The 24,973-nt window shown below is 54.7% G+C and overlaps 1 protein-coding gene across 1 annotated transcript; it reads left to right on the top strand.

Annotated features, from left to right (window-relative positions):
* Window positions 1–24,385, top strand: RFX1 (regulatory factor X1). Its single transcript, XM_036240789.1, has 20 exons — window positions 1–357; window positions 7,788–7,897; window positions 8,119–8,202; window positions 8,834–8,941; window positions 9,949–10,065; window positions 11,139–11,234; window positions 12,729–12,823; window positions 16,131–16,500; window positions 18,427–18,608; window positions 19,846–19,965; window positions 20,059–20,174; window positions 20,392–20,510; window positions 20,594–20,703; window positions 21,076–21,227; window positions 21,324–21,421; window positions 22,771–22,920; window positions 23,022–23,230; window positions 23,505–23,658; window positions 23,736–23,781; window positions 23,916–24,385. The coding sequence occupies exons 1-20, from the start codon at window positions 36–38 to the stop codon at window positions 24,083–24,085; spliced, it is 2,928 nt and encodes a 975-aa protein (XP_036096682.1). The 5' UTR covers window positions 1–35; the 3' UTR covers window positions 24,086–24,385.
* Window positions 24,386–24,973: the final 588 nt, after the last annotated feature.

Below are 24,973 nucleotides of genomic sequence, written 5' to 3'. Positions count from 1 at the left end.
AAGCCTTATTTATTATCATTTTCCCCACTGTTGGCATGGCAACACAGGCGTACGTTACTGAGCTACAGGCAGCCCCGCAACCCTCCCAGCCGCCACAGGCCCCGCCACAGGCCCAACCCCAGCCGCCACCGCCGCCGCCATCAACAGCACCCCAGCCCCCCCAGCCACCTGCTACTGCTGCCACCCCCCAGCCCCAGTACGTCACCGAGCTGCAGAGCCCCCAGCCCCAGGCACAGCCACCAGGCAGCCAGAAGCAGTATGTGACGGAGCTCCCGGCTGCCCCCACGCCCTCACAGCCAGCTGGCACACCTGCCCCTTCCGCGGTGTCCCAGCAGTACATCGTGGTCACCGTCTCTGGTAAGTGGACATCTGTGCGGGGCCCGGGTGCTCTTTGAACAACTCCAAGAAGAGCTTTTGGGAGCATCCTGGCAGTGAGGGCTGTCACTTATTGTGCCTGTCACCAGGATGGCAGCTTTCAAACTCTCCAGGATTCCCAGGTGGGACTTGGGGGCATCTCTGGGGAAGGAGTTGTGGCCAGACAGGAAAGCCTTTGGGCCCCCAACTCCTCCCTACCAGGGCAGCTCTTAGAGCTGTTTCTGTCTATCCCCAAGTAAGATGTTATTTGAAGAAAGGATTGGGCAGTGGAGTTTAAGTTCATAAACATCTACTGGAGAGGAGGGTGAGCACACAGCCACTGCGCAGTAGTCCTGGCCTCACTGCTCACCAGCCCCTTGGCTATCCTGCCGTAGTTTCCTCATCCAGAAAGGGATCGTAACCATTTCATGCACTGAGGGGATACGTGTGAGATGCTCATGGAGGCACTTCAAGGTGATTGGCTGGAGGTTCTGAAGGCATCACTTTCCCCTCCCCTCCCATTTCATTTTTGGCAGGACTTGGGCCAAGCTGGGCTCTTGGCTGGACAGGTTCAAGAGTATGTTGCCAAGGGTTTCTGTTTCTCACTTTGGCCACCCCTTACAGCCATGGAGCAAATGACCAGAAAACTTGGGTCATGGCACCTTTGATTCCTGTCTAGAGCATCTAACCCATGCCCCAATTCCTCCCAGGACAGAGGCGCGGGCTGGGCAGAGGGAAACCGGAGCAGAGGGTTCAGACAGGCGGCCACTTCCCTGAGGGAGAATTTACAGCTCAGGCCAGGACTGGGCATTGTTAGTGGTTTCCAATATGCTCTGAGGAGCGGGGAAGATGTGGTGAAACCCCTAGTTGAGGCTGGCCCAGTCCTTTTGGAATGAAAAGGGAAGTGGCGGGGTGGGTCACAGTGCATCCTGGAGGGCTGTGGAAGGGACTGTCAGACTGAGATTAGAACCATAGATAATAGTCAAATATGTGGCAATTGACAGGGCCTCATGGGACTGGGACAAATGCAGCTGGGGCCCTGGGCAGTGTCGGGGTCCCCAGAGAGGGCCAGGGGGTGAGGGTACACAGGAGCTTAGAGCGGTGATTCTTTACCCCACAGATGGTGTGGAGGGATGGTGTATGAGAGGCATGCTGAGCACACTGGGTTGAGACCAGGTCATGGGCATGGTCAGGGTTCCCAGGCCACAGATCTCTTGTGGGTTGTCAGCACTGCCCAGTGATCCAGCTACATGTTCTCACTAGCATACCCCTCACTGTCCAAGAAACCCACTCACCTCTATCACCTCCCTCTCACTCTGCATTCTTGACCCCTGACCCTGCTACTGACCTCACTGGGGACAAGGTGTCATCATGTGATGAGAAGAATCCCCCACCAGCCAGCCTCCCAGCTCCTGGGGTACATCTGTCTACACCCAACAACTTCGCCTGCCCCAGGTGGTCCCCTCTAGGACTTGCTCCTGCCATCCCAGCCTCGTCATTCGATCCCTATTTTGCATTCTTTCTCATCTGCCCACAAAGACGAAACAGCTCCCGTTTTAACCAGGACACCGCCCCCCCCACCCCCCAGCTCTGTTCCCTCCAACTACCACCAGTGTTTTCTCTTCCCCTTTTTTTTTTTATCCTCACCTGAGGACATTTTTCCATTTATCTCCAGACAGAGTGGGAGGGAGAGAGGGAGGAAGAGAGAGAGAGAAACATCGATGTGAGAGAGAAACATTGAGTGGTTGCCACCCACATGACCCCAACTGGGGCCAGGGACAAACTGCAACCAAGGTACGTGCCCTCAGCGGAAACAGAACCCGGGACCCTCTGGTCCACAGGCTGACTTTCTAACCACTGAGCCCAACCAGTCAGGGCCATTGTCTCTGATTTCAATGCCACCTCTATGCCGATAATACACACATTGACATCTGTGCCCTGGGCTGCAGCCCTGAACCCCAGGATCCTGTGTCCAGGCTCCTGTGATTATCTACTTGGTTGAACAAGCCTCTCAAGCCACCATGGCCAAATGGAATTCTGGATTTCTTCCAATTCAAATCCACCCTCCTTTGAGGCTTTCTCTTCCTTGTAAATACCACCTCCAGGTCCAGGACAGCCTTGATTCCTATCTTACCCATCCTCGAGCAAGCAAGGCCTCTTGGCTCCACCTAAATCTAGCCATCTCTCCTGCCTCCATGGTCCCCACCATGGTCCAGCCTCCCCTCTCATCTTTCATAGTTTTCTCCCTACAGCAGCTAGAGGGAGCCTGTTGACAACGGTCATAGGTCCTTTCACATCCCAACCCAACCTAGCTGATTACAAAGCAGGTGGCCCTGGGGTACTCTCTGAGAAACCCTGGCCTGGGCTTTCTGGGCCCTAGGACATCTGCTCCCTTATGGCATTTCCCATAGGAAAGGGCTTTAAACACGCCACACTTGCTGTGTTCCTGCTGATGAACACCCATCTTCCTGACTCTGGCCTGTAAGTCCTGCTGGCTGCTCAGCCCCACCTGGCCCCACTGTGCCCTCAAACCCACCTGTCTCATTGGCCTTCCTGCAGCTCTACAAACCCACCAAGCACCATCCAGCTTCCGGGCCTTTGCCTTCTCGGTGCTCTCTGCCTTGAGTACTCCCATCCTAGACCTTCTGGAGTTTCATCCCTCCTATTTTTTCATCCCTGCTCAGAGGCCACTTCCCTGATCCCCACACCCTCTCGCCCCCACTCTTCACGCCTTGTCTCCTTACTTTGCTTTATTTTTCTTCTTATTTTTTTTTAGATCCTCACCTGAGGATATTCTTCCATTTATCTTCAAATAGAGTGTGTGTGGGGGGAGACATCAATGTGTCACATCAATTGGTTGCCTTCCACACGGCCCTGACTAAGGTCGGGGACCGAACCGCAACCGAGGCACGTACCCTTGACCAGGATTGAACCCACAACTCTCTGGTTCGCGGGCCAATGCTCTAACCACTGAGCAACCGGCTAGAGCAACTTTATTTTTCTTCTTAACACTCATCACAACCTAAAGTGATGATGTTGATGATATCCACTTTATTATCCATGAGGCAGGGCTCTGTCTACTGAGTCTTTGTGGAATGACTGGTGAATGCCTATATGAATGCTGGCCTGACCCCAAGAGTTTTGCAGCCCTCGCAACCGGTCAGCCCCTGGGCTGCCAAGAACAGGTGGGAGGCCTTGCCTGCCACAGCTGGGGGGTTTTGCTTAGCTCCAGAGCATTGATTGGCTCTGGACCTTCCGGGTGCTGGCTTTAACTGCATTCTGGTCCAGCTTTCTAGAGCAAGGGTCTGAAATAGGCACATAGCTCCAGGTCCCAGAACTCCCCAAATCCCAGCCCATCTTCTCTTTTTCTCCATTCCTCCAGCTCCTCCTGGCACTGCCCCAGGGAGGCCCCATGCTTAGAGGTCAAGGTTACATGTGGTCTTTAGGGTCTCAGAAGGACTTTCACTAGCTGTGGGGCCTGGTGAGGTGGTCTTTGTCCCTCCACCCCCCGTCCTCCTACCATGCTGCAGAGCATTCTGGGCTATTGGCATGACTCTTGGGATCCCTTCTTTGGCAGTAGCTTAATCATCTTTTACAATAGTCTTGGGAGATTTCGTTTTCTTGCTGCTCCTGCTCTAGCAGGAGTGAGCCTATCCCCAGAAGGGTGACTGGATGATGCTTCCTAGATTTTTTCTAAGGAAGGAGAGGTTGGCTGGCATCCTGCAACTGCACTTGCTGCTCTGTCAACCCTCCCCCAGCCCCTTGCAATGATTTCCTAGGGGACCACCATGACCCTCTCCCAGGTTAGTGTCTCTTTGTATCTAAGGGTGGCCTTTGGGCCACATGAGCCAGTCCCAGGGTAGGAGTGGTGGGGGTGTAAGTGACACCAGCAAATGCAGCAAGGTGCTTGGGCTCCTCCAGGGCCAGAGGCAATCTGAGCTGACCAGGGAGTCTTAGGGAGGGGCCAGGGAAGGGCCTGGACCCAGACTTGGAGCCCAGGCTGGCAACCAGCCAAGGCAGCACCAGAAGGCAGGTCATCCAGCTCTGTCCTTGTGGGCTCTGCCATAAGGTGACTTTAGAGGTGATGGGAAAGCAGCTCAATTTACCTACTCTGAAATAATCCTCTAGATCATGGTGGGGAATGTCTGGCCCGTGGGCGAATCAATACCAGCTGACATCACACTCTTCACCAAATTAGCCTGGTCAAATATAGCAGGCTAATTTTTTAAAATATTTATTGATTTTAGAGAGAGAAGAAGGGAGAGGGAGAAAGAGATAGAAACATCAGTGAGAGAGAATATTGATTGGCTGCCTCCTGCATGCTCCTACTGGGGATTTGGCCCACAACCTGGGCATGTGTCCTGACCGGGAATCGAACCGGTGACCTCTTGGTGCAGGGGTTGATGCTCAACCACTGAGCTACACTTGCCGGGGCAACTAGCAGGCTAATTTTTAAGTTAATAATTTTGTATGGCCTGTGAATGATGTTATAAATATCCAAATGGCCCTTGGCAAAAGAAAGTTTCTCTACCCCTGTGTCCATGAATCCCATCTTCAGAGGCCACCAGACTCTGCCAGAAACTCGATGTGGAAGGGGGGCTCTGTGGGTCCTAGCAGTGTCCCCAAGATAGTGAGACCAAGCCTGCCTGCCAGGAATGGGGCGAGGCTGAAGGAGGGACCATGTCCAGCCTTTCTTCCATACTGCTCTCTCACTCGGAGTCCTTGGGAGTCCAAAAGACTTAGTCCAGGAGAGGGACATGGAGGGTGGGGGTATGTGGTTTCCCCACAGATGGGGAAACTGAGGTCAGAACAGAAAAGGGACCCAAGACCATGGGGGCAGCAGAGACTCAGAGGTTCTGCTTCCCTAAGACCCCCTGATTGAAATCATCCCTGGGAGCAAAGGATTAGGAAGGAGAGGGCCAGACTGCCCCATCTATGGGAATGGGCCTCTCTCAGCTTTCCCCAAGTAGCTTGTGGCATTTGAGGTATGTATAGGTCTTGCAGGGCAAGTGCAGAGCCCGGGGAAGATGAGATACTCATCAGATTGAGGGACAGGAAATCAGCTGCCACTTCCTGACTAGAGACTTGAGACAGTGGGGCCCTCCCTGGTCTCATGCATGTGCTTAGAACAGAGATGGCAGACAGACAGATGCATATGCTCTCAGACTCCATGTTCCTCACTCCCCCACACACATATCTTAGGCAAGACACAGGCAGATGGGGCACAGAGGAAGCCCCTCATCCGAGGAATAGACTCTAAAACCTTACCTGCTCATCTTCCTGTGGCCCAGCCTGCTTTACCTATCTGGCAGATATGAGGGGTAGGGGTCCCAGCCTTGGAGGCCACCCCAGAGACAGGGTATTGGCAAGACTGCTTCCCAGGCAGATATCTGATCTTCTGAGGGTCCTGCTCAAGGCATTTTCATCAGAGACTCTGTGCCTAGGAGGTGTCTGGGGCCAGCACTCCCCCTGCTGCACTGGCTGCCCACCCTGCACCAGGCCAAAGCTGCCACTGGCCTCCTTGGTTGGGCACCATGCCTTGGGCTGAGTCTAGCTCCCTGTGCCCTACAGACACCCAGATGTGCTGGGCTCCTCATGTGACTTGGGGTTTTCTCAGGGGTCTGTCTCAGTAAGGGCCTCCTCCCTCACAGCTCAGTGAAGTCTATGTGGATGCAAGGGAAGAATCCAGCAAAACAGGAATTCATGCTTTCTGGAACTGGCTGCAGAGGCAGCTGGCTGAGCAGGCCTGGGGTTGTCCTAATGCCTGCCCCACATGTGGCCAATGGAAGGCTTCCCTCAATACCTCCTCCCCCATCTGGCCACTACGCCCACTACCTAATACACACATTCATGTGCTCTGCTCTAAACTTGGCCCGTGAGGTCCTTACATCTACCTGGGACAGCCCTTTTGCCCTGGCTAGACCCTTCTGGTATTCCCACATAGCTGAGGTACAGCTCCTTGCTTTGGAGGCTGAGCCCCACCCTGGGATGCTCTGGACCTTGTGTTGTCCCCATAGGCCCCTGTACTTACATACCTGAGTCCTCACATCACTGTCCTTGGAGCCTCAGCCCTGGCGTGACCTGTGACTCAGGGTTTCATGCATGGTATGAGGTTCACGTGGGCACAGACATGGGCCTGTGTCCTGGCCTGCCTGTTCCCAGCTGGGTGACCTTGGGCAAGTCACTTCCTTTCTTCCCATCTCTGTAACCTTATCTGAAATCAGGGGTCATAAAAGTTCTTTTCATCTCCAGTTGCCCAGGAACACCATACTGTAGCTCCTGGGGCACCAGAAGCACTATAGTTAATCCTAGCCCTCCTTATCCACCACACCCCAGTTTTGCCAGGAGACCTGGGAAGTGGGGTTGGGACCTTGGCTGCTTATAGCAGCACATTGGGAGGGCAGGCACATGTGTGCCTCCAGCCCCACCCCAACCTCTGGAACTGCTAGGGACAAATCATACCACACAAAGGGACAAGGTAAACTGCTTCCTGGCTGGGGTGAGGGTCTCCCAGCCCGCACCTTTCAAGAAAACTCACTCTCTATGCCCTTGCCCCCCAGCTCTTGTTAATCACTCAGTGGGATGTGCATGAAACTCGACCTGCACCCGCCTGATAGCATCTCTGGGTTCCAGCCTCCCTCCTGACCCTGCAGTGCAATCCCAGCCCCAGCCTCAGCCCCTAGAAGGCCCTGTTTGGCCACGCCTGCTGGGAGAGGAGTGTTTATTCCAAGAGGGCAGCTGGGAGCTCTGCATCCACTGGGGGGATTAGCTCTCCAAGGCTGCAGGTATAAACCCGCCCGCATGCCCTGCTGTTCCCAAAGAGGTGGGCTAGGAGTGAGGAGCACAGGGCAGGCTCCCCTGGACACAGAGGGGGGACAGACGGTGAGGTGGACACCATGTTCTATGATTGCCTCTTCTCGGCTGCCCTTCAGCGTAAGTACCAGCTTGCCCCCACCCTACTGAGGACAGAAAGGCTGGGATAGTGGAGAGGGAGGGGGCTTTCAGCCACTGGCCATTAAGGCCTTCTGGGGCCACTCTAACCACCTGCAGTTCCTGGAAAGCCAGAGGTCATCTCAGGGAAGGTGGCTCCAGCACTTTGGTCCTTCTAGGGCTGCCAAGGTTAAAGGCCAGTCACTGTCCGCCCACAAGTCCTGTCTATTGGGAAAAGGGGTCCAGCCCTCTGAGCCTCCACTGAACCATGGCTCTCTAGTCACCCCTTCCAGTCTGGCTTTGGGATGAGGAGGGTAGGGGTGGCAGTAAAGCTGCTTCTGATGGTAAGGGTCCTCCTGGCCCCAACCCCACCCCAATGGGCATGGGCTGGGCTGGGCTGGCCAGGGGTCTGTTTCAGACTGCGTCATTACATCCAGTTGGGCTCAGTCTCAGAGTGGGGGCAGGGTCAGAGTTAGAGCTGACCTTGTGTTTTCTCCTACCAGAAGGTGCCATGCGGGCCAGTGAGACAGTGTCGGAGGCCAGCCCAGGTTCCACGGCCAGCCAGACTGGAGTCCCCACTCAGGTGGTTCAGCAGGTGCAAGGCACCCAGCAGGTAGGAAGTACCTCTTCCCTGGGGCAGGTGGGAAGGGCATGTGAGGGAGGCAGTGGAGGCTGTGGCAGAGGGTACCTGGCCTTCCCTCCCTGATCTACTGCCAGAGCCATCTGCTTACCTGTCCTTATCAGAATGTTCACTTCAGTAGCCTCTCCACCCACCTGGGCTGGGCTTTCTGGGGAAGTCAGCATGGCTCAGGGCCTTTCTTCTTGTTCCCACAGCGGCTGCTGGTCCAAACAAGTGTGCAGGCCAAGCCAGGCCACATGTCACCCCTCCAGCTCACCAACATCCCTGTTCCCCAGCAGGTAAGTCTACCACACCTGGCCCTGGCCCTCATAGCCTCCCCAGGGTGCAGAACCAACTCTTGATAACCTTCAGGGATCTACCCTCACTAGCATCTAGGACATGAACCCATACAGGGGCTGCCCCACCCACTGCTTCCAGCAGATGAGACTGTGTCAGTCAGGGCTCATCAGGGAAGGAGGAGCCACACGAGTCACCTTAACAGAAAGAACTACGGATTGGCAGTAAGGAAGGTGGCTTGCAAGTCCAGCCTGGTATTCCCAAGCAGATAACCCAAGGCCAATTAGGTGCTGACAGCCTGTAGCAAGCACAGACACTGGAAGGCTACAGGTAGCGTGCCGGCCTCAGCACAGACCAGGACAGTCCTGTCAGGTAGAAGGGTGAGGCTCCCTGGACACAAACCCTGGCTCTGCTGTTTGCGGGCTCCAAGACCTTGGGCCACGTTTGCTGTACTGAACCTCACTATCAGCCTCTGTGAAGTGGGAATAAGGACTGTGCTGCATGAGAGCTGTCTGGAAGATTCCATGAGCTAAGCATGTAGCACTAGGATGTTGCCTGGTTCAGCACAGATGTTTGTTAAAACCGTATAGACTGTCATCAGTGAACTGGGGTCCTTCTCCTTCCTGGCTCCAGGCTCTCCCCACGCAGCGACTGGTAGTGCAGAGCACAGCCCCGGGTGTCAAAGCAGGCCAGGTTTCTCTGACGGTGCACGGCACCCAGCAGGTGCACTCACCTCCTGAGGTAGGTGGTGGCCTTGTCAACTATCCTCCCCACTCCGCTCCCCCCAGGTTAGCCATGTACCCCCATAGTATACTTGGAGCTCCTGCCTCCCCCAAGCCCACTTGCTCCTCCAGAATCCTCCAGCCCTCCCCACTCCCAGCTCTGATGCCCTCTTTGACCCTGGGCAGGTGGCTTGGCTTCCTGATTCCTGGTACTGCCACCTTCAGGAGAGGAGTTGGCTTCCTCCCTCTCCCTGGGTTGAGATAGGCCTCTTAGTTCCAGCTTAGGAATGCGTCACAGGAGGCAAAGTGGGCCCCTCTTCCCTCTACAGAGTGGATAGAGGCTCTTCCTCAGACCACAGGGTGGAATCTGGGGCCCCCCAAATACCTTCAAGAATGTTCGAGCCAGGCAGGTGGGCCTTGGGGCTGGAGCATGGATGTCCACATTAGGAGCTTGGGGTTCAAACCCTCCAGCTCAGCCACTTACTCCTGGGGGACTCTGGGCAGGCCATCAGAGCTTCTGCACTCAAAGTGTTCTGTGTATAAAATAGCTTATGGTATCAACATGGCCCAGTGCTCAAAGGGGCTCTGTAGCCAGCTTGCCTGGGGGCAGTGTCTGGTGTCACCACTCATAGCTGTGTAGCTTTGCGCGTGTCCTTTGCCATCTGTGCCTCAGCATATCTGGAAATTAGGTATTCCCTCACCTATCTTTCCTCACCTCAAGGCTACAGCCCCTCCAGTTATGGAGGCAGCAGATGGCCACTGAGTTGAGGCTGGAGTCTGGCTATCCTCACTACTCACCAGCACCTCTGGGCTAAACCCCCAGCCTTGCCCAGTGGTGACTGGGGCTTGTGGCCAGGACTAGGAATTTGGGTACACAGAATGTAGCCAGTTACCAGCTTAGGTGGTTGGCACATGCCCCCACTGTCTGTCACCTTCCCCAACGGCTCTTGAAGACAGCCCTCCTGAGAAGGGTTTGGTCAGGGCCCAGGTGCCCCAGGCAACACTCCGTGTCTTCTTTCCTTATAGCGGTCACCAGTGCAGGCCAACAGCTCCTCCAGCAAGACGGCTGGGGCCCCCCCGGGCACAGTGCCACAGCAGCTGCAGGTCCACGGCGTCCAGCAGAGTGTCCCTGTCACCCAAGAGGTGCCAGGCCAAGGCGGGCGGCAGCTGGGGCGAGGGGTCCTGGCCAGGCTGCCTCTGCAGCCTCCTAGGCTGTGAGAGCTGGGCAGATGGAGTCCTGCCACCTGGACCTTTGCCAAGCACTTCTGCCTCTCTCCAGACCCAAGCATCCTCATCTAAATAACCCCTGGGGCCTGGGGTCAGTGTGGTTGGAGCTGCTGTGAGGATGAAATGTGGTCCTGTGGGAGGCACCTAACACTGAGCAGGTGTAGGGAACAGCTTTGAGAAACAACTTGGGCCTCTTTGGGCCCACTTGCCTGGAGGAGCCCCAAAGCTAAGTCCTAAGAGACTCAGGGAGAGGCCCTAGCCTCCAAATCCATTTCCAGCATTCTGGAGGAGGTGGTGCTCTGAGCCACCAGCCATGGCACCCAGAACAGATTAGGTGAGAGATGAGGGAGGGTTGTCTGTCATCTGGTTGTTGCCACTGAAACTGGTACATTTTCAACCCTCAGAAAACCAGATAAAAGCCATAGATCCTCTCCCCATTGGAAAGCAGAACCACACCCCAAAGGATTCACAAATGTTCCCCTGCCTGGCACCACAGCCCCTCTGAATCTTCAGACCTGAGTTGGAGTCTGTGCCCCACCACTCATCAACCCTGCCCCCAGCCTCTGTCCTTCACTATGCCCTGCAGGTGATACCTGCCTCCCTGCCATAGCATGGAAGTGAGGACAGTGGGCATCCAGGACACTGGAGTGTGGGAGAGTGGGATAAGCCTGAAGGGAATGGAGATAGAGAGCAAGGACTCCCTCAGTCAGTCCCTAGTTCAACTCAGCCCTGTCACTTCCCCTCAGCTTTGCCTTGCTGAGCCTGAGTTCCACACCTGTAACTGAGTGCCCAGAGTCATTGTGGTAATGAACCTGGAAGGCATTTGGTGGAAGGGCCAGCCATGAAAAGCTGGAGAAGGTGGCCTCTTTCTAACCAGGCTACTCCCAAGTTTACATGAGTGCCTGTGGGCAGAGGGTGAGTGCTTAGGGATGGGTTTGCCGCCATCATTGCCACCATTACAATGGTCTGACTCCCTTTTCCCTCCCCAGAGGTCTGTGGTCCAGGCCACTCCACAGGCACCCAAAGCCAGCCCAGTGCAGCCACTCACGGTGCAGGGGCTCCAGCCAGTTCATGTGGCCCAAGAGGTATGTATCTCCCCCACCTACCTCTGGGCAAACTGGGGCTGGTTTGGGGCTGGACTGGGGAGGGGTGCAGGCCCCCCAAACCTAAGGGAGGGAATGGAGCCACCTCTGGGGTCCTCAATGGCCTAGCCCCACACTGGGCCCCACCTCTGGCGGTGGGGTTCCCCTTCTCTGGCACCTGGCATTTCAGGGCCGAAGTTTTACTAAGAGAATAATCAAGTCTCATCTCCCTGAGACACGAAGCAGGGATCTTCTGGTTGGGTTGCTGCATGAGCTCAGCATCCCGGTGGGCGGCAGAGGCCCTGCCTGGCAGCCCCGGTTACCCCCCAGTGTCTCTGTTTGTCCTCCAGAGCTCAGACAGTCAGTTTCCCGCTAGGAAGGCAGAGCAGCGAGATCCCCGGCCCACACCGCCGCCGGAGCCACCACCCCGGCCGCGCACGCCCGGGCCTGGGCCTGGTGCGCTGGCCCCAGAGCCACCGTCGCTCCAGCCTGTGTGCAGCGGCGAGGCCCCGCAGCTAGGCAGCCCCGAGCTGCCGCCTCCCCATTACGAGCCAGGCGCCGAGCAGTGGGTGGAGCTGGTGGGCGTGCTGCCCCCACACTTGCTCCTGCCGCAGCAGAAAGTGGTCCTCGAGCCACTGCCTGGGCTCCCGGCCCGAGCCAGCCCCGACCAGAGGGTCAGGATCCAGAGAGTCCCCCAGGTGCTAGTGTTCGGCACGGCTGCCACGGCCCTCAAAGTAGGTGGCCAGCGCACTGGCGGGGGACAAGGGACGGGCGGGAGCGGGATCCGCAGGCCCCGGCCCGCGCCCGGCCCCTTTGGCTCCGGACACCCCACTTCCTCCCAGCCAGTCTGGGGACCCGCCTTTGACCCCCTACCCCAAAGCCAGTTCCAAATCCCAGGCTCCGCCCCTACAGACCCTTGGAAAGAAAGGGGTGAAGAACACAAGCCCCGCCTCTAAAGCCCTGTGGGTAATTCCAGGTTCTATCCCACAAACCGGGCCCCACCCCCAAACCCTTTCGCCGCCCCTAAATCCTCTGCACGATTTCCAGGCCCCACCTCTACAGACCTCGGGTCAGTTCCTGATGTGGACTCCGTATGTCCATAAGGCCCTGTCTGTAGTTACAGGCTCTGGCTTTAGCGGTAGCCTTGTCTCAGTGCTTGGCTCTGCCTCTGGGGTCCAACTTTCACACCCACAGTAGAACCCTATTTGGCTCCCCCTCTGTCTGCCTTATCTCAGTCCTCACCCTTGCTGTCTCCAACCCTAGCAGAGAGTCCTGGCTTCTGAGGCAGTTCTGCCTAATTCCCAGCCCCTGCAGAGGCCAAATTCCTGGGCCTCTGGCTCCTGGTCCCGTTTATTGTGTGTTCAGAGAGCTCAGAAGTGCAGCCTTCCAGCTGGGAGCCAGGTGTCCAGGAGAGGCTGGCTGCCACCAGCCCGCGAGAGGCAGAAGCAGAGGAGCTGGCTCCCTCTGACCCTCTGCATGCTATTTGTCCCTCGACAGGTGCAGCAGCTCCAGCAGGTACCTGTCCCACATGTGTACTCCAGCCAAGTGCAGTATGTGGAGGGTGGCGACGCCAGCTACACAACCAGTGCCATGTGAGTAGGGAGAAGGCTGGGGAAGGAGACAGAAATAGGATCATAGGTCTGCTGGGGATGGGGGATAGGCAAGACTGGAGGGCCCGTTCCCAGTCCCCAGGGGACCAGCTAGCCTTCAAGGCCTCTGGTGGCAGACAGGTAGTGGTGTTCCCCAAGGGCAGCCAGCAGCCACCAGGCAGAGGTAAAGCAGGGAGGACCCTTGTAGGTTGGGAAAGGAATCCGGCATAGCCTAGGGCTTTAGAGTCAGATGGGCCTGGTTTTTAGCCCTCCACAAAAATAATTTAAATTAAAATTTTCTGCCCAGCTGGTGTGGTTCAGTGGTTGAGTGTTGACTCGTGCACCAAGAGGTCACTGGTTCATTTCCCAATCAGGACACATGCCCAGGTTGTGGGCCAAATCCCCAGTGGGGGACATACAGGAGGCAGCCAATCGATGTTCTCTCTCACATCGATCTTTCCATCTTTCTCTCTCTCCCCCCTCCCTTTCTCTCTCTCTTCTAAAATCAATTTAAAAAATTAAAAATTTCTAAGTAACAGGAATGTTAAACAGTGAAAAAGAAATTGCCTTCACTCTTTAACTCCCACCCTGCCCCAGAGAGGGGCATTCTGGCCTATTTTTTTGTTTGTTTCCTCCCATAGATAATCTGAGAATAGAAATGACTCTTTCTTTGTTCAGAAATAGAGGCACGTTCAGGTATCCTTTCTTTCCCCAGTGTGTATCTTGAATCTTGTCCCCTATTTGCTCATATGGGTCCGGGTCACCCGCTTTCAACACTGTGTAATACTCCACTGTGCAGGCGTAGCATGAACGATAAAGCCAGACCCAAACCAGCTAACACATAGATGATTCCACTCCCTGGTACTGCACATGGCACAGCACTAACACATGCCACTTCAGACAGATACCATGCCCTGGGCCTGCCCTAGCTCCAGCTTGGGATCCTGCACATGCCACCTTTTCTCTTTCATTTTCCATAGTAATTAATTCTAGTACTATAGTTATTGTTATTGTTTCAGCTCTTAGAAGTTTCATTTGGTTTTCTTAGCATTTTTCTAATTTTTTCTTATCTCTCTGCCAGCTTTCTTTGTGGACATGGTACTGGTGGTGGATTATCTCATGGACCATGCTCAACTTGGTCCCTGGGTCATGATGCTGTGGCTACCCCAGGGGCATGGATGGCCCCAGCATCTGGATATGGTTCATAGTGTCCAGCTACCTCACAGTTCTATTGATTTATTTCTGATGCTGCCAATCTCCTAGCTGTGCATTTAACCACAGAGGGCCATTGCAGAGAGGAGACAGGACCCGAGGGCCACTAGAATGTTAGAGTCAGAACTGAGCCATGAGCTCAGGCCTGGGGTCCCAGAGTGGCTCCATCTGCTTCCCTTGGTAACCTCTGTTATTGCTTCTGTTTGAATTCTTCCCTCTGTGATTATAGTATGTGTGATCCCATGTGGCCCATCTTTACCATCATATTTTTTTGCTGTGTGAAGTTCTTGGAGCACTATGTCTTCTGTCTTCCTCTCAGTGGATCATTACTGGGTTCCCAGCTCTTGATGGGCCTTGATTCCTTCCTTGGCAAAAACCACAGCCCCTGTACCTCTGTCCCTGGCTCTGTCCAGGCCAATTCTAGAGATATACACATTCATCCAGTCAGTCAGTCAGTCAGTCAGTCAGTCAGTCAGTCAGTCAGCAAATGGCTGGCAGAGCAACATTTTTTTGGAGCAAGTGTTGCTTATAGGGAACTGGGCTGGTCCTGGCTATGGTCCCCGCCACTGGAAGGGATGGGCACTTGCTGGTGCCAGCTCAAGTCGCGTGTTCTTGGTGTCACTCATGGTAGTTGTGGACCTGGGCTCAATGATCAGGATCTGTATCCAGGTGTGTGAGGGGCAGGGCCACTCACCTCTAGTGATCACACCTCTCACCACTCTCTGACCCACCAACTCCCTTTCCTGGCTTCCCCAGAGGCCCGCAAGTTTTCCTTCCCTGCTTCCTTCATGAGATGGCTCCAAAAGCACCTTCTGAGCCAGACCATCCCGTATCAGCCTTCCTGCCTTTCTGGATTTGTAAAATTTAATGTTATCTTTAATCACTGGTACATTGAGAGGGCTCAAAAATCAAAACTATGTCCAGTGATATCTAGTAAGGCAATGAGAGAGGTGCCCCTGCCCATCCTCTCTCCAACCCCACTTATGGCATACAGATGGCAGGCGTAGGTATGAAATTCAGCTTAGTCTCCCCTCTCTTACTAACACACCATCTGCACCCTTTCCTCCTCTTTTGTTCACCTAATGTAATGTTCTGGAACTTGTTCTTTGGCAGGACCATGAGACTTTCCTTCCCCTCCCTCCTCCTCTCACCCCTGTGTAGGATTCCATCACCTTTTGCTTAACAGTCCCCTAAAGAAGAACCCACAGTCGTTTTTACTGTCTTGCTATGATTTGCAGCCTTGAGCCAGCATCATCTGAGGCAGGTCCTGGGATAGCTGGAGGAAACTCTCCAGGGCAGAATAGGTTGCTGGATCCAAAGAAAATGCATCTGCACTCAGGGTGGCCACTGGATTTAGAAGTAGGGCCTCCCTTTGTTCAGTACCCCCTCCATTCCCTCTTGTTCTCTGGGGGCACATACCACCTTGTGCAGTGCTCTCAGTTTACCTTTGCCCTAGGCTTCTCTGCCAACTCCTCAGCTAAACCTTAACTCTGCCAGGCAGGGCCGTTTTGAGCTCACCCATGCGGGTCTGCAGTGCCTAGTATAGTACTCAGCATACAGTAAGTGCTCAGTAATTTTGTTTTGATTGAGTAAAGTGTGTGGCTTGTTCTAAATCACGTAGTCTTTTTTTTTTTTTTTTAAATAATCTTTGGGAGGCAGGTGTTCTTTTTTCCTCACCTGAGTATATGTTTTTTTAATTGATTTTTTTTAGAGAGAGAGGGAGAGAACATCACTCAGTTGCCTCCTGTACACACCCCCACCAGGGATTGAACCCACAACCTAGGTATGTGCCCTGACCAGGAATAGAACACACAGCCTTTTGGTGTACAGGACAGGATGACGCTCCAACTAGCTGAGCCACCTGGCCAGGGCACCTAGCCCTTTTGTCTCGGCTTCCTCAAATGTGAGCTGGGGACTCCCATGTCAGGGGGCTACTTTGAGGATTCAATGAAAATGTGTCTATCAAACACTTGGGGTGGTGCTTAGACTAACACTCAGGTTGTGGCTTTCTGCTCCCACCCCTGTAGGAGCCCCCGCCTTCATGCCCTTCGTTGCCCAGTTCTTGCCCCTGACTCCCATCCTTCTGCTTCTTTCTTAGCCGTTCCAGCACCTACCCTTACCCTGAAACACCGCTGTACACGCAGACAGCAGGCACCAGTTACTACGAGGCTGCAGGCACGGCTGCCCAGGTCAGCACGCCAGCCACCTCCCAGGCAGTGGCCAGCAGCGGCTCTGTGCCCATGTATGTGTCTGGCAGCCAGGTTGTCGCCAGCCCCACCAGCAGTGGGGGCGGGGCCAGCAACAGCAGCAACGGTGGCAGTAGTGGCAGTGGAGCCAGTGGTGGGAGCAGTGGCGGCGGCAGCGGCGGCGGCAGCGGCGGAGCAGGCACCTACGTGATCCAAGGTGGCTACATGCTGGGCAGTGCCAGCCAGTCCTACTCCCACACCACCCGTGCCTCACCAGCCACTGTAAGTACCAACACTGGCCTCTGAGGAGGCAGGTGATGGAGACCCCTGTAGACACCTAGGTAGCCTGGCACCGGAGTGCTCAGATGAAGATAGCCTGGGGTTGAATTCTCACTGTGTGGTCTCAGACAAGTTATTCAGTCCCTCTGAGCCTCAGCTAATATGCATGAAGCTCTTAGAGTGGTACCCAAGAAATGTCACCTACTCTGATTATAATTCATAATAGCAGATGATAGTGAGGAGAGGGAGAGGCAGGTGTCATCATAAGGGGAGCTGCCCTGAGCCAAGGTTTTTTGTCCATATGGAAGGCATTGAGATAACTTCCCTCTGCCCAGAGACAGCTGCATGCAGTCACTCAGGCAGCCCTGGGTTCCAGCCCAAAATGGGCCCCTCATCCGCTCTGTGACCATGGGTGGGTCAGGGCCTGGTAGCCATGGGGTGGGCCTTTCCTCTGAGAGCGTGGGGTCTGGGGTGATGTCTTTCCCACTTTTTTAACTGCTGTCCTCTGGCATGGTGACCCATTGTGGACCACGTAACCGAGAGGGACACTTTCCCAGAAGGCAGGACCTCCCTTACAACCTGGCTTCTAGTCTAGTTTTCCTTAATGCTGGTGTGACCCACTAACATGATCCCTAATGGGTCCTTGCCCACAGTTTGCAAACATGTGCTAGAACAGTGCTGTCTAATAGAATGTTCTCTGGTCATATAAATGTTCTGTCTGTGATGCTCAATACAGAGGCCTCTGGCCACATGTGCCTGTCAAACGCTTGAAATTTGGCAGGGGTCACTGAGGAATTGAGTTGAGTTGGCTTTTTAAAACTGTTTTGATATAATTTTAGAGTCACAAGAAACTACAAAAAGAGTAGAGAAAGAGATCCCCATGGGCCCTTTCCCCAAGTTTCCCCACTAGTTACATTTGATAGAACTGTAGTACAATATCCAACCAGGCATCTTGCATTGGTATAGTGTGGGCGTCTGCTTCTGTGTGTGTAGATTTTGGAAACCACCACCACAGTCAAGATGCAGAATTGTTTCAGCACCACAAAGGTCTCCCTCCTGCTAACCCTTCCTAGTCACCCCGCCCTCCTCCCTCCCAACATTCCTAACCCCTGCTACCACAAATCTGTTCCCCTTATCAATAAGGTCATTTTGAGAATGTTCTATAAATGAAATCATACTCTCTATGACCTTTTGACATTGGCTTTTTTCACTCAGCAAAAATTAATTTAAATTTGTATTTAAATAGCTGTATATGGCTGACAGTGACTAATTGGACAGTGTGGTTCTAGAGAATTCCCATAAGTCATTGTGATACCATGTGCCCTACATAGTGGTCATCAGATCTCAATTGGAAATAGGTACAGAGAGCACTTAGCAATGAGTACTACAGTCCTACCTTATCCATGTTCCAAGACCCACAGTGGATGCGTGAACCCTATATATATGCTGTGTATTTTCCTATGTATACATACCTATGATAAAGTTTAATTTACAAATTAGGCACAGTCAGGGATTAACAACAATAACTTAGAATAAATATAACAGTATATTGTAATAAAAATTATGTGAATGTGGTCTCTCTCTCTCAAATTATCTTACTGTACTGTGCTCACCCTTCCTCTTGTGGTGATGAGAGCTGATACATGATGAGATGGAGAGAGGTGAATGACATGAATGTGATGTAGTGCGTTAGGCTACTACTGACCTTGTGCCATATCACTTCAGTGATCCTGGATCACTAAGCCGTGACAGTGTCAGTGGTTGGATGTCAGGAGCAGTGTTGATGGCTGGGGAAATTGAATATTTTCAAACCGTGATTGACCTTGGGTAGCTGAAACTGCAAGAAGAAAAACCATGGATAAGGGGCAATACCATACTCGAGAAACTGAAGCGATTCTTAGCACTCTTCCATCCCCATTCTGGCTCCAGGTCCAGTGGCTCCTGGACAACTACGAGACGGCTGAGGGCGTGAGCCTGCCACGGAGCACCCTCTACTGCCATTACCTGCTGCACTGCCAAGAGCAGAAGCTGGAGCCCGTCAATGCCGCCTCCTTTGGCAAGCTCATCCGCTCTGTGTTCATGGGCTTGCGCACCCGCCGTCTGGGCACCAGGTGGGGCCACCTGCCCCTGACTGCCACAAGGACCACCCCACCCCAAGTTATTCAGGGCCTCAGCTACCCTGTCATGCCCTTACTCCAATTTCCTCCAACCTCACAGGTCTGTTTACAGCTTTCCGCCCCAGGGCCTTTGCACCAGACTTCTGCCTTGTGTGCTTTTTCCCACCTCTTTACTCAAACATTCTTTGCCCCTCTTAACTAAAATTGCAGCCTTTCCCTACCTCTCTGACACTCCCACCCTTCCCACTTCTCTGCTTACTTTTTCTCCTTACCACTTTCCAACGTCCAACATGCCTTTTTTTTTTTTTTTAGTTTTTTTTCCTTTATTGATTTTACAGCGAGAGGAAGTCAGAGGGAGAGAGAGATAGAAACATCAATGAGAGAGAACATCCACTGGCCGCCTCCTGCACACCCCCCCACTAGAGATTGGGCCCACAACCTGGGCATGTGTCCTGACCAGGAATCAGACCAGCGACCTCTTGGTTGCTGCTCAACCACTAAGACACATCGCCGGACAACATGCCTTTTATGTTACTTACTTTCTTTGTTTCTTGCCTATATGCACACTGCGAGTACAGGGGCTGCACACAGTCAGTGCTTAATCAAGGGCTTTGAGTCAGTGAATCCACAAAGAAAGGAACAGGGAGCCATTCCATGAACCTACCCTTCCCTGCCTTTTGCAACCCTGCACCTACCCATGCATCTCTCATTTCCAGTTCCCAGCTTAGGCATCACCTCATAACCTCACAAGCCGCATCTCTCTGTGCCTCCATTTCCTCACCTATCCATCAAGCAGCCTTCATAGGGTAGGATGAGGAGCATATGGATTTGTATGTGCTCGGAGCTCAGAATAGCACCTGGCATGTTCTCTGGACCACAGGCCGACGCTCTAACCGCTGAGCCAAACCAGCCAGGGCGCACCTGGCATGTTCTTACGATTAGCGGTCAACAAGTCTTTGCTGCCCCGTGCCAGGATCAGGAGTTGAGGATGCCCCACACACTGGCCCTGTCTTCACAGAACTTAGTTGGCATATGGGGGCCTCTCCTGGCACCCACAGCCCCTATGCTACCCCAGCTCCGTGGGCACACACCCTGGCTCTGGAATGTGTGCCCACCTGTGGACTCTGTTTGGCTTCCAAGCGGCAAGGAAGTGGGTGTGATGTGAACTTCCCAGTGGATGACTAGTAAGTAGCCTCCCCACCCTAGCCCTCACCTTCTACCTCACTCCCAGGGGCAACTCCAAGTACCACTACTATGGCCTGCGCATAAAGGCCAGCTCGCCCCTGCTGCGGCTGATGGAGGACCAACAGCACATGGCCATGCGGGGCCAGCCCTTCTCACAGAAGCAGAGGTAAGGGGGCAGGCTGGACCCTGCACTGATGGGTGGAGAATGGTGTTTTGGCTGACACCCACCAAATTGCCCCACCCACCCCTTCTCCCCCAGGCTCAAGCCCATCCAGAAGATGGAGGGCATGACCAACGGTGTGGCTGTGGGGCCACAGCAGGCCACCGGGCTGTCAGACATCAGCGCCCAGGTCCAGCAGTACCAGCAGTTCCTGGGTGAGAGCCCCCTGGCCTATGTGCCGGGGCCTGGGTCAGTGTTTGTGGTCCCCAGGTGGTCACTTGCTCTCCCTGAGCCTTGTCATCCTCCACTGCACATGGGGGACTTCTGCTTGGTAGGAAAGTTGTGACAACTTAATCGGATCCCAGGATGAGGCTCCAAGGGGACAGGCAGGTAGTAGACAAAGGGCCTCATGGTGTCCCTTACTGCCCCCAGATGCCTCGAGGAGCCTCCCTGACTTCTCGGAGCTTGACATCCAGGGCAAAGTACTGCCTGAGGGCATCGGGCCCGGGGACATCAAGGCCTTCCAGGTCCTATACCGGGAACACTGTGAGGTAGGGCAGTCTAGTGGGTAGGCAGGGGTGAGGGAGGGCCATGCTGTCCCCCAATGCCCCTGAATGTCCGACCTCCCCAATAGGCCATCGTTGATGTCATGGTGAACCTGCAGTTTACCCTGGTGGAGACACTGTGGAAAACCTTCTGGAGGTACAACCTCAGCCAGCCCAGTGAGGCACCACCACTGGCCGTGTGAGTCCCTGGCAGAGGGTGGGGAGGAGGAGAGGAAGGAGGAGGACTCTGTGAGTCAATGCCCAGGGCTAGGGTGGCTAGACCTCAGGAATCATGCAGGAGTGGGGGTGCCTGCCTGACTCCTGCAGTTGGTGGGATAAACATGACCTCTTCTGATACCCCCATGTATATAGGTCTGGCACTGAGTGCATAGGATGGGGTGCCCCACTGAATCATTTCTTCCCTGCAGTGGGTGGGTGGGTGCCTGTATCCCAGTGTGCAGAGTGTAAGACCCTATCAGATCCTAGGGGCATGGGAGCCTATGTCAGCCTCACCTCAAAGGTCAGCCAGAGGCAGTGAGTACCTGCCTGACCCCAGGGGGGGTGCCCACAGGCACGATGAGGCCGAGAAGCGGCTGCCTAAGGCCAGCTTGGTGCTGCTATCCAAGTTCGAGCCCGTGCTGCAGTGGACCAAGCACTGTGACAACGTGCTATATCAGGGCCTGGTGGAGATCCTTATCCCCGATGTGCTGCGGCCCATCCCCAGTGAGTGCACTGCTGCCAACCCCTCAACCCCACTCCCCGCCCCACACCCTTCAGTCCTCATCAGCCATCCCCCCCCCCACTCGCTACCATCCACAGGTGCCTTGACTCAAGCAATCCGGAACTTTGCCAAGAGCCTGGAAAGCTGGCTCACCCATGCCATGGTGAACATCCCTGAGGAGATGCTGCGGGTGAAGGTGAGGGTGTGAAGGGCCAGCCTGGGTTCAGCCCATTTCCTCCCTCCCAGCTACAGGGCCAAGGCCTGGGGGCTAGTGGCTGGATACCTCAATACCTCTGCCCAATAGAGGCAATAAGATTGGTCCCCATGCCTGCCCCATCCCCTGGGAGTGAGCTTTGGCCATTGTCTTTACAAACCAGCTTCCTCATTTACCTATTTATGAAACACAATTCCTTTGTCATTTTTTTGTACACTTAAAAGCCCACTGCAGCCCTGGCTGGTGTGGCTCAGTTAGTTAGAATGTTTTCCCATACACTGAAAGGTTGTAGGTTAGATTCCCAGTCAGGGTACATACCTAGGTTGTGGGTTTGATCCCTGGTTGGGGTACCTATGGGAGATAACTGATTGATATTTCTCTCACATTGATGTTTCTTATCTCTCTCCCTCTTCCCCTCATCTCTCCCTTTCCCTCTCTCTGAAATCGATGAGCATGTCCTCCAGTGAGGATTAAAAAACAAAAACAAAAAACAACTGCAAACTTGAAGTAGTTTTCTTCAGACAACCACGAGAGAGTGCTTTAAGTGTTCAGAAATAAAATGTAAAAAAAAAAAAGTAACACTGATAAGGAAACAGAATAACCCTCTTCATCAGTGCTTTACATTCACTATTTAGATATGAGGAATTATATGGTATGTGTTTGCTCTTGAGCAAAAAAAGAAAAAAATGAGTTTTTTAGTCCATAAAAAGCTAACAAGACAGCTAAACAGAACTGATGTCTAAAGAATCACCCTGAATATGCTGGACACAGGGCAGGACTGGGGGAGAGTAGAAGCTGGATCCAGAGGGAAGCCCTTCAGAACTGACAAGACTCATGTATTCATTCATTTATTAAACACACATTCATTGAGTGCCTACTGTGTGCCCAGCATGTTTCTTGGTGCTGGCAGCACAGCAGTGACCAAGATGGACAAAATGTCCACCTTTGTGGAACTGACATTCACTGGAATAATCAAAACAAAATAGAACAAAACATTTATTGAAGCAATGTCGTTTCTGGGCAGTGCCCTCGAGATTTTCTGTTGTGTCCTTTAATAATAATAATGATGATGATGATGATGGTGGTGGTGGTCACACACAAACCATTTATTTATTTATTTATTTATTTATTTATTTATTTATTTATTTATTTATTTTACCCACACTTTGGGTGGGTGGACACTCAAAATTTGAAATCTCCGACCCCTTGATCTCCCAACAAAAGCAATGAGGTACACCCCCACCTTTCTGAGAAGAAAGAGAAGGGCTCAGAGAGGTTACATTGGGTGTGGGTTTCGTTGAAGCCACAAGCCCACCGTCCCTCGCCCCCAGGTGGCAGCTGCAGGCGCCTTCGCGCAGACGCTGAGGCGCTACACATCACTTAACCACTTAGCGCAGGCGGCGCGCGCTGTGCTGCAGAACACGGCGCAGATCAATCAGATGCTGAGCGACCTCAACCGCGTGGACTTCGCCAACGTGCAGGTGAGCATAGGGCAGGGCAGGGGAGCATAGAGCTAGACTGGGTGGGCCAGCGGGCCTGGGATGGCGGCTGAGTAGGGGGGTGCCCTCCCACTGTGCCCCAGGAGCAGGCCTCGTGGGTGTGCCGCTGTGAGGACCGCGTGGTGCAGCGGCTGGAGCAGGACTTCAAGGTGACGCTGCAGCAGCAGAACTCACTGGAGCAGTGGGCGGCCTGGCTGGACGGCGTCGTGAGTCAGGTGCTCAAGCCCTACCAGGGCAGCGCCGGCTTTCCCAAGGCTGCCAAGCTCTTCCTCCTCAAGTGGTCCTTCTACAGGTGCGCACCGGCTGGGCGGAATTCCCAGAGGGGTGGGGCTGGAGGAGGCCCCGCCTTCCTGCAGGTATTAGGTAGCATTTTATGAAGGCGGTTGTCTTGTGCGTGGTGGGGCTGGGAGGGGAGGCCGCTAGGGCCCTCTGCTCTCACTGGTGCACAACCCCATGGAAGCCTGTGCGGACCGGACTGGGGTAGCTGGGCTTGCTGGAGCCTGCAGCCGGGATGGAGGATGAAGGGCGGAACCAGGCCTCACGCCTCCTCCCCGCTGCTGCCCCAGCTCCATGGTGATCAGGGACCTGACCCTGCGCAGCGCGGCCAGCTTCGGCTCCTTCCACCTCATTCGGCTGCTCTACGATGAGTACATGTACTACCTGATCGAGCACCGCGTGGCCCAGGCCAAGGGGGAGACCCCCATCGCCGTCATGGGCGAGGTGAGCTGTAGAGAGCTGAGGGTGCGGGCGGGGCGCCCCTAGGCGGGACCTTCACTCTTCCTCCTCTCTCCTTCCAGTTCGCCAACCTGGCCACCTCGCTGAACCCCCTAGACCCGGACAAAGGTAGGCGAGGCTGGTCCCTGCCCAGGGCCCAAGTCCAGGATGGGGCGGGGCATGGGCTGGGGTGAAGGAGGCACCCCCGCAGGGGGCTAGGGACGCAGCGCCCTCGCTGAGTGGTTCTGGTTCGTGTGCCCCAGATGAGGAGGAGGAAGAGGAGGAGGAGAGCGAGGATGAGCTGCCACAGGACATCTCGCTGGGGGCCGGCGGCGAGTCTCCGGCACTGGGCCCCGAGGCCCTGGAACCACCGACCAAACTTGCGCGGACCGATGCGCGAGGCCTCTTCGTGCAGGCGCTGCCTTCCAGCTAAGCCTGCAGCCTACCCCGCCCTGCCCACCTACCCCCTCCGCTCCTCCACTCCAGGGTCCCACACAGCTTCTGTGGCTTCGCTGTCCCCACTCCAGCCTCTGCCAAGGCCAGGAGGGGGCCTCCAAGACAAGGAAGGCAAGGGGGTCCCCGCCCCGGACTGGGCCGGCACAATCACAGGGCTGGGTGAAGCTACAGCTGCAAACTCTGACACAAAAGACGTGCCTTAAGGAACCCGCCGCTGTGCCCAGGTGCCCTTTGGGGCAGCAGCCTGGCCCCTTGACAGGAAGGCAGCAGCCTCTCCCTCCCCCACCCTTAGGGGGCAGGCAGGCAGGCCCCCTCCCCTGTTAACTTATTCAGCTCGCTGGCTTTGCACAGCCTGTCCTGGGCCCAGCCCTAAGGCCCAGGTGGGCACAGGTGGGCATCATCTATGGACCCCCCCCCCGTCAGCAGCAGCCCCAGGACCCCTCCCTCAGCAACCCCACCGCTCCCTCCTCCTTGGTATAAGTGCAATTAAAGCCGTGGGTGTCGCATCTTCTCCAGAGCTGGATCCTCCCTTGCCTGACAGCCCTAGAAGGAGGAACTGCCCAGCCTGGCTCTGGGGAGGGTGGCAGGGGGCACTGCCTCCAGCTTCCAAAGAGCAGTGGGCTGGGCCTGGTGCCGGAGCCCTTTGGGGCCTGCTGCGGGCAGCAGGGCCCGGAAGTGGCCTGCCTGTCAAGGCCTGGGCTCCATTCGCTCAGATCCAAGACTCCCGCATCCTGCCGCTGGTTTGTAATGGAACCTCCGTGCTTCTCCCTGCCGTGCGCCTGCCCCCCACATGACTATTGTGCGATTTGTGAGTGCCGCCCAAGCGGAGTCGGTAACTTGGGTTTTTTTCCAACCATCATGGCCT

Source organism: Molossus molossus, unplaced genomic scaffold (assembly GCF_014108415.1).
Source record: "Molossus molossus isolate mMolMol1 unplaced genomic scaffold, mMolMol1.p scaffold_m16_p_4, whole genome shotgun sequence".
NCBI lineage: Eukaryota > Metazoa > Chordata > Mammalia > Chiroptera > Molossidae > Molossus > Molossus molossus.
The sequence above is the reverse complement of the archived record's forward strand: the minus strand, read 5'-3'. Positions and strand labels throughout refer to the sequence as shown.

Excerpts from the sequence above, each read along its gene's own strand:
- RFX1 (XM_036240789.1), top strand. The coding sequence starts at position 36 with ATGGCAACACAGGCGTACGTTACTGAGCTACAGGCAGCCCCGCAACCC. Across the intron at positions 21,422-22,770 it reads AGGAGATGCTGCGGGTGAAG|GTGGCAGCTGCAGGCGCCTT; the intron begins GTGAGGGTGTGA and ends CCTCGCCCCCAG. Across the intron at positions 23,231-23,504 it reads CTCAAGTGGTCCTTCTACAG|CTCCATGGTGATCAGGGACC; the intron begins GTGCGCACCGGC and ends CTGCTGCCCCAG.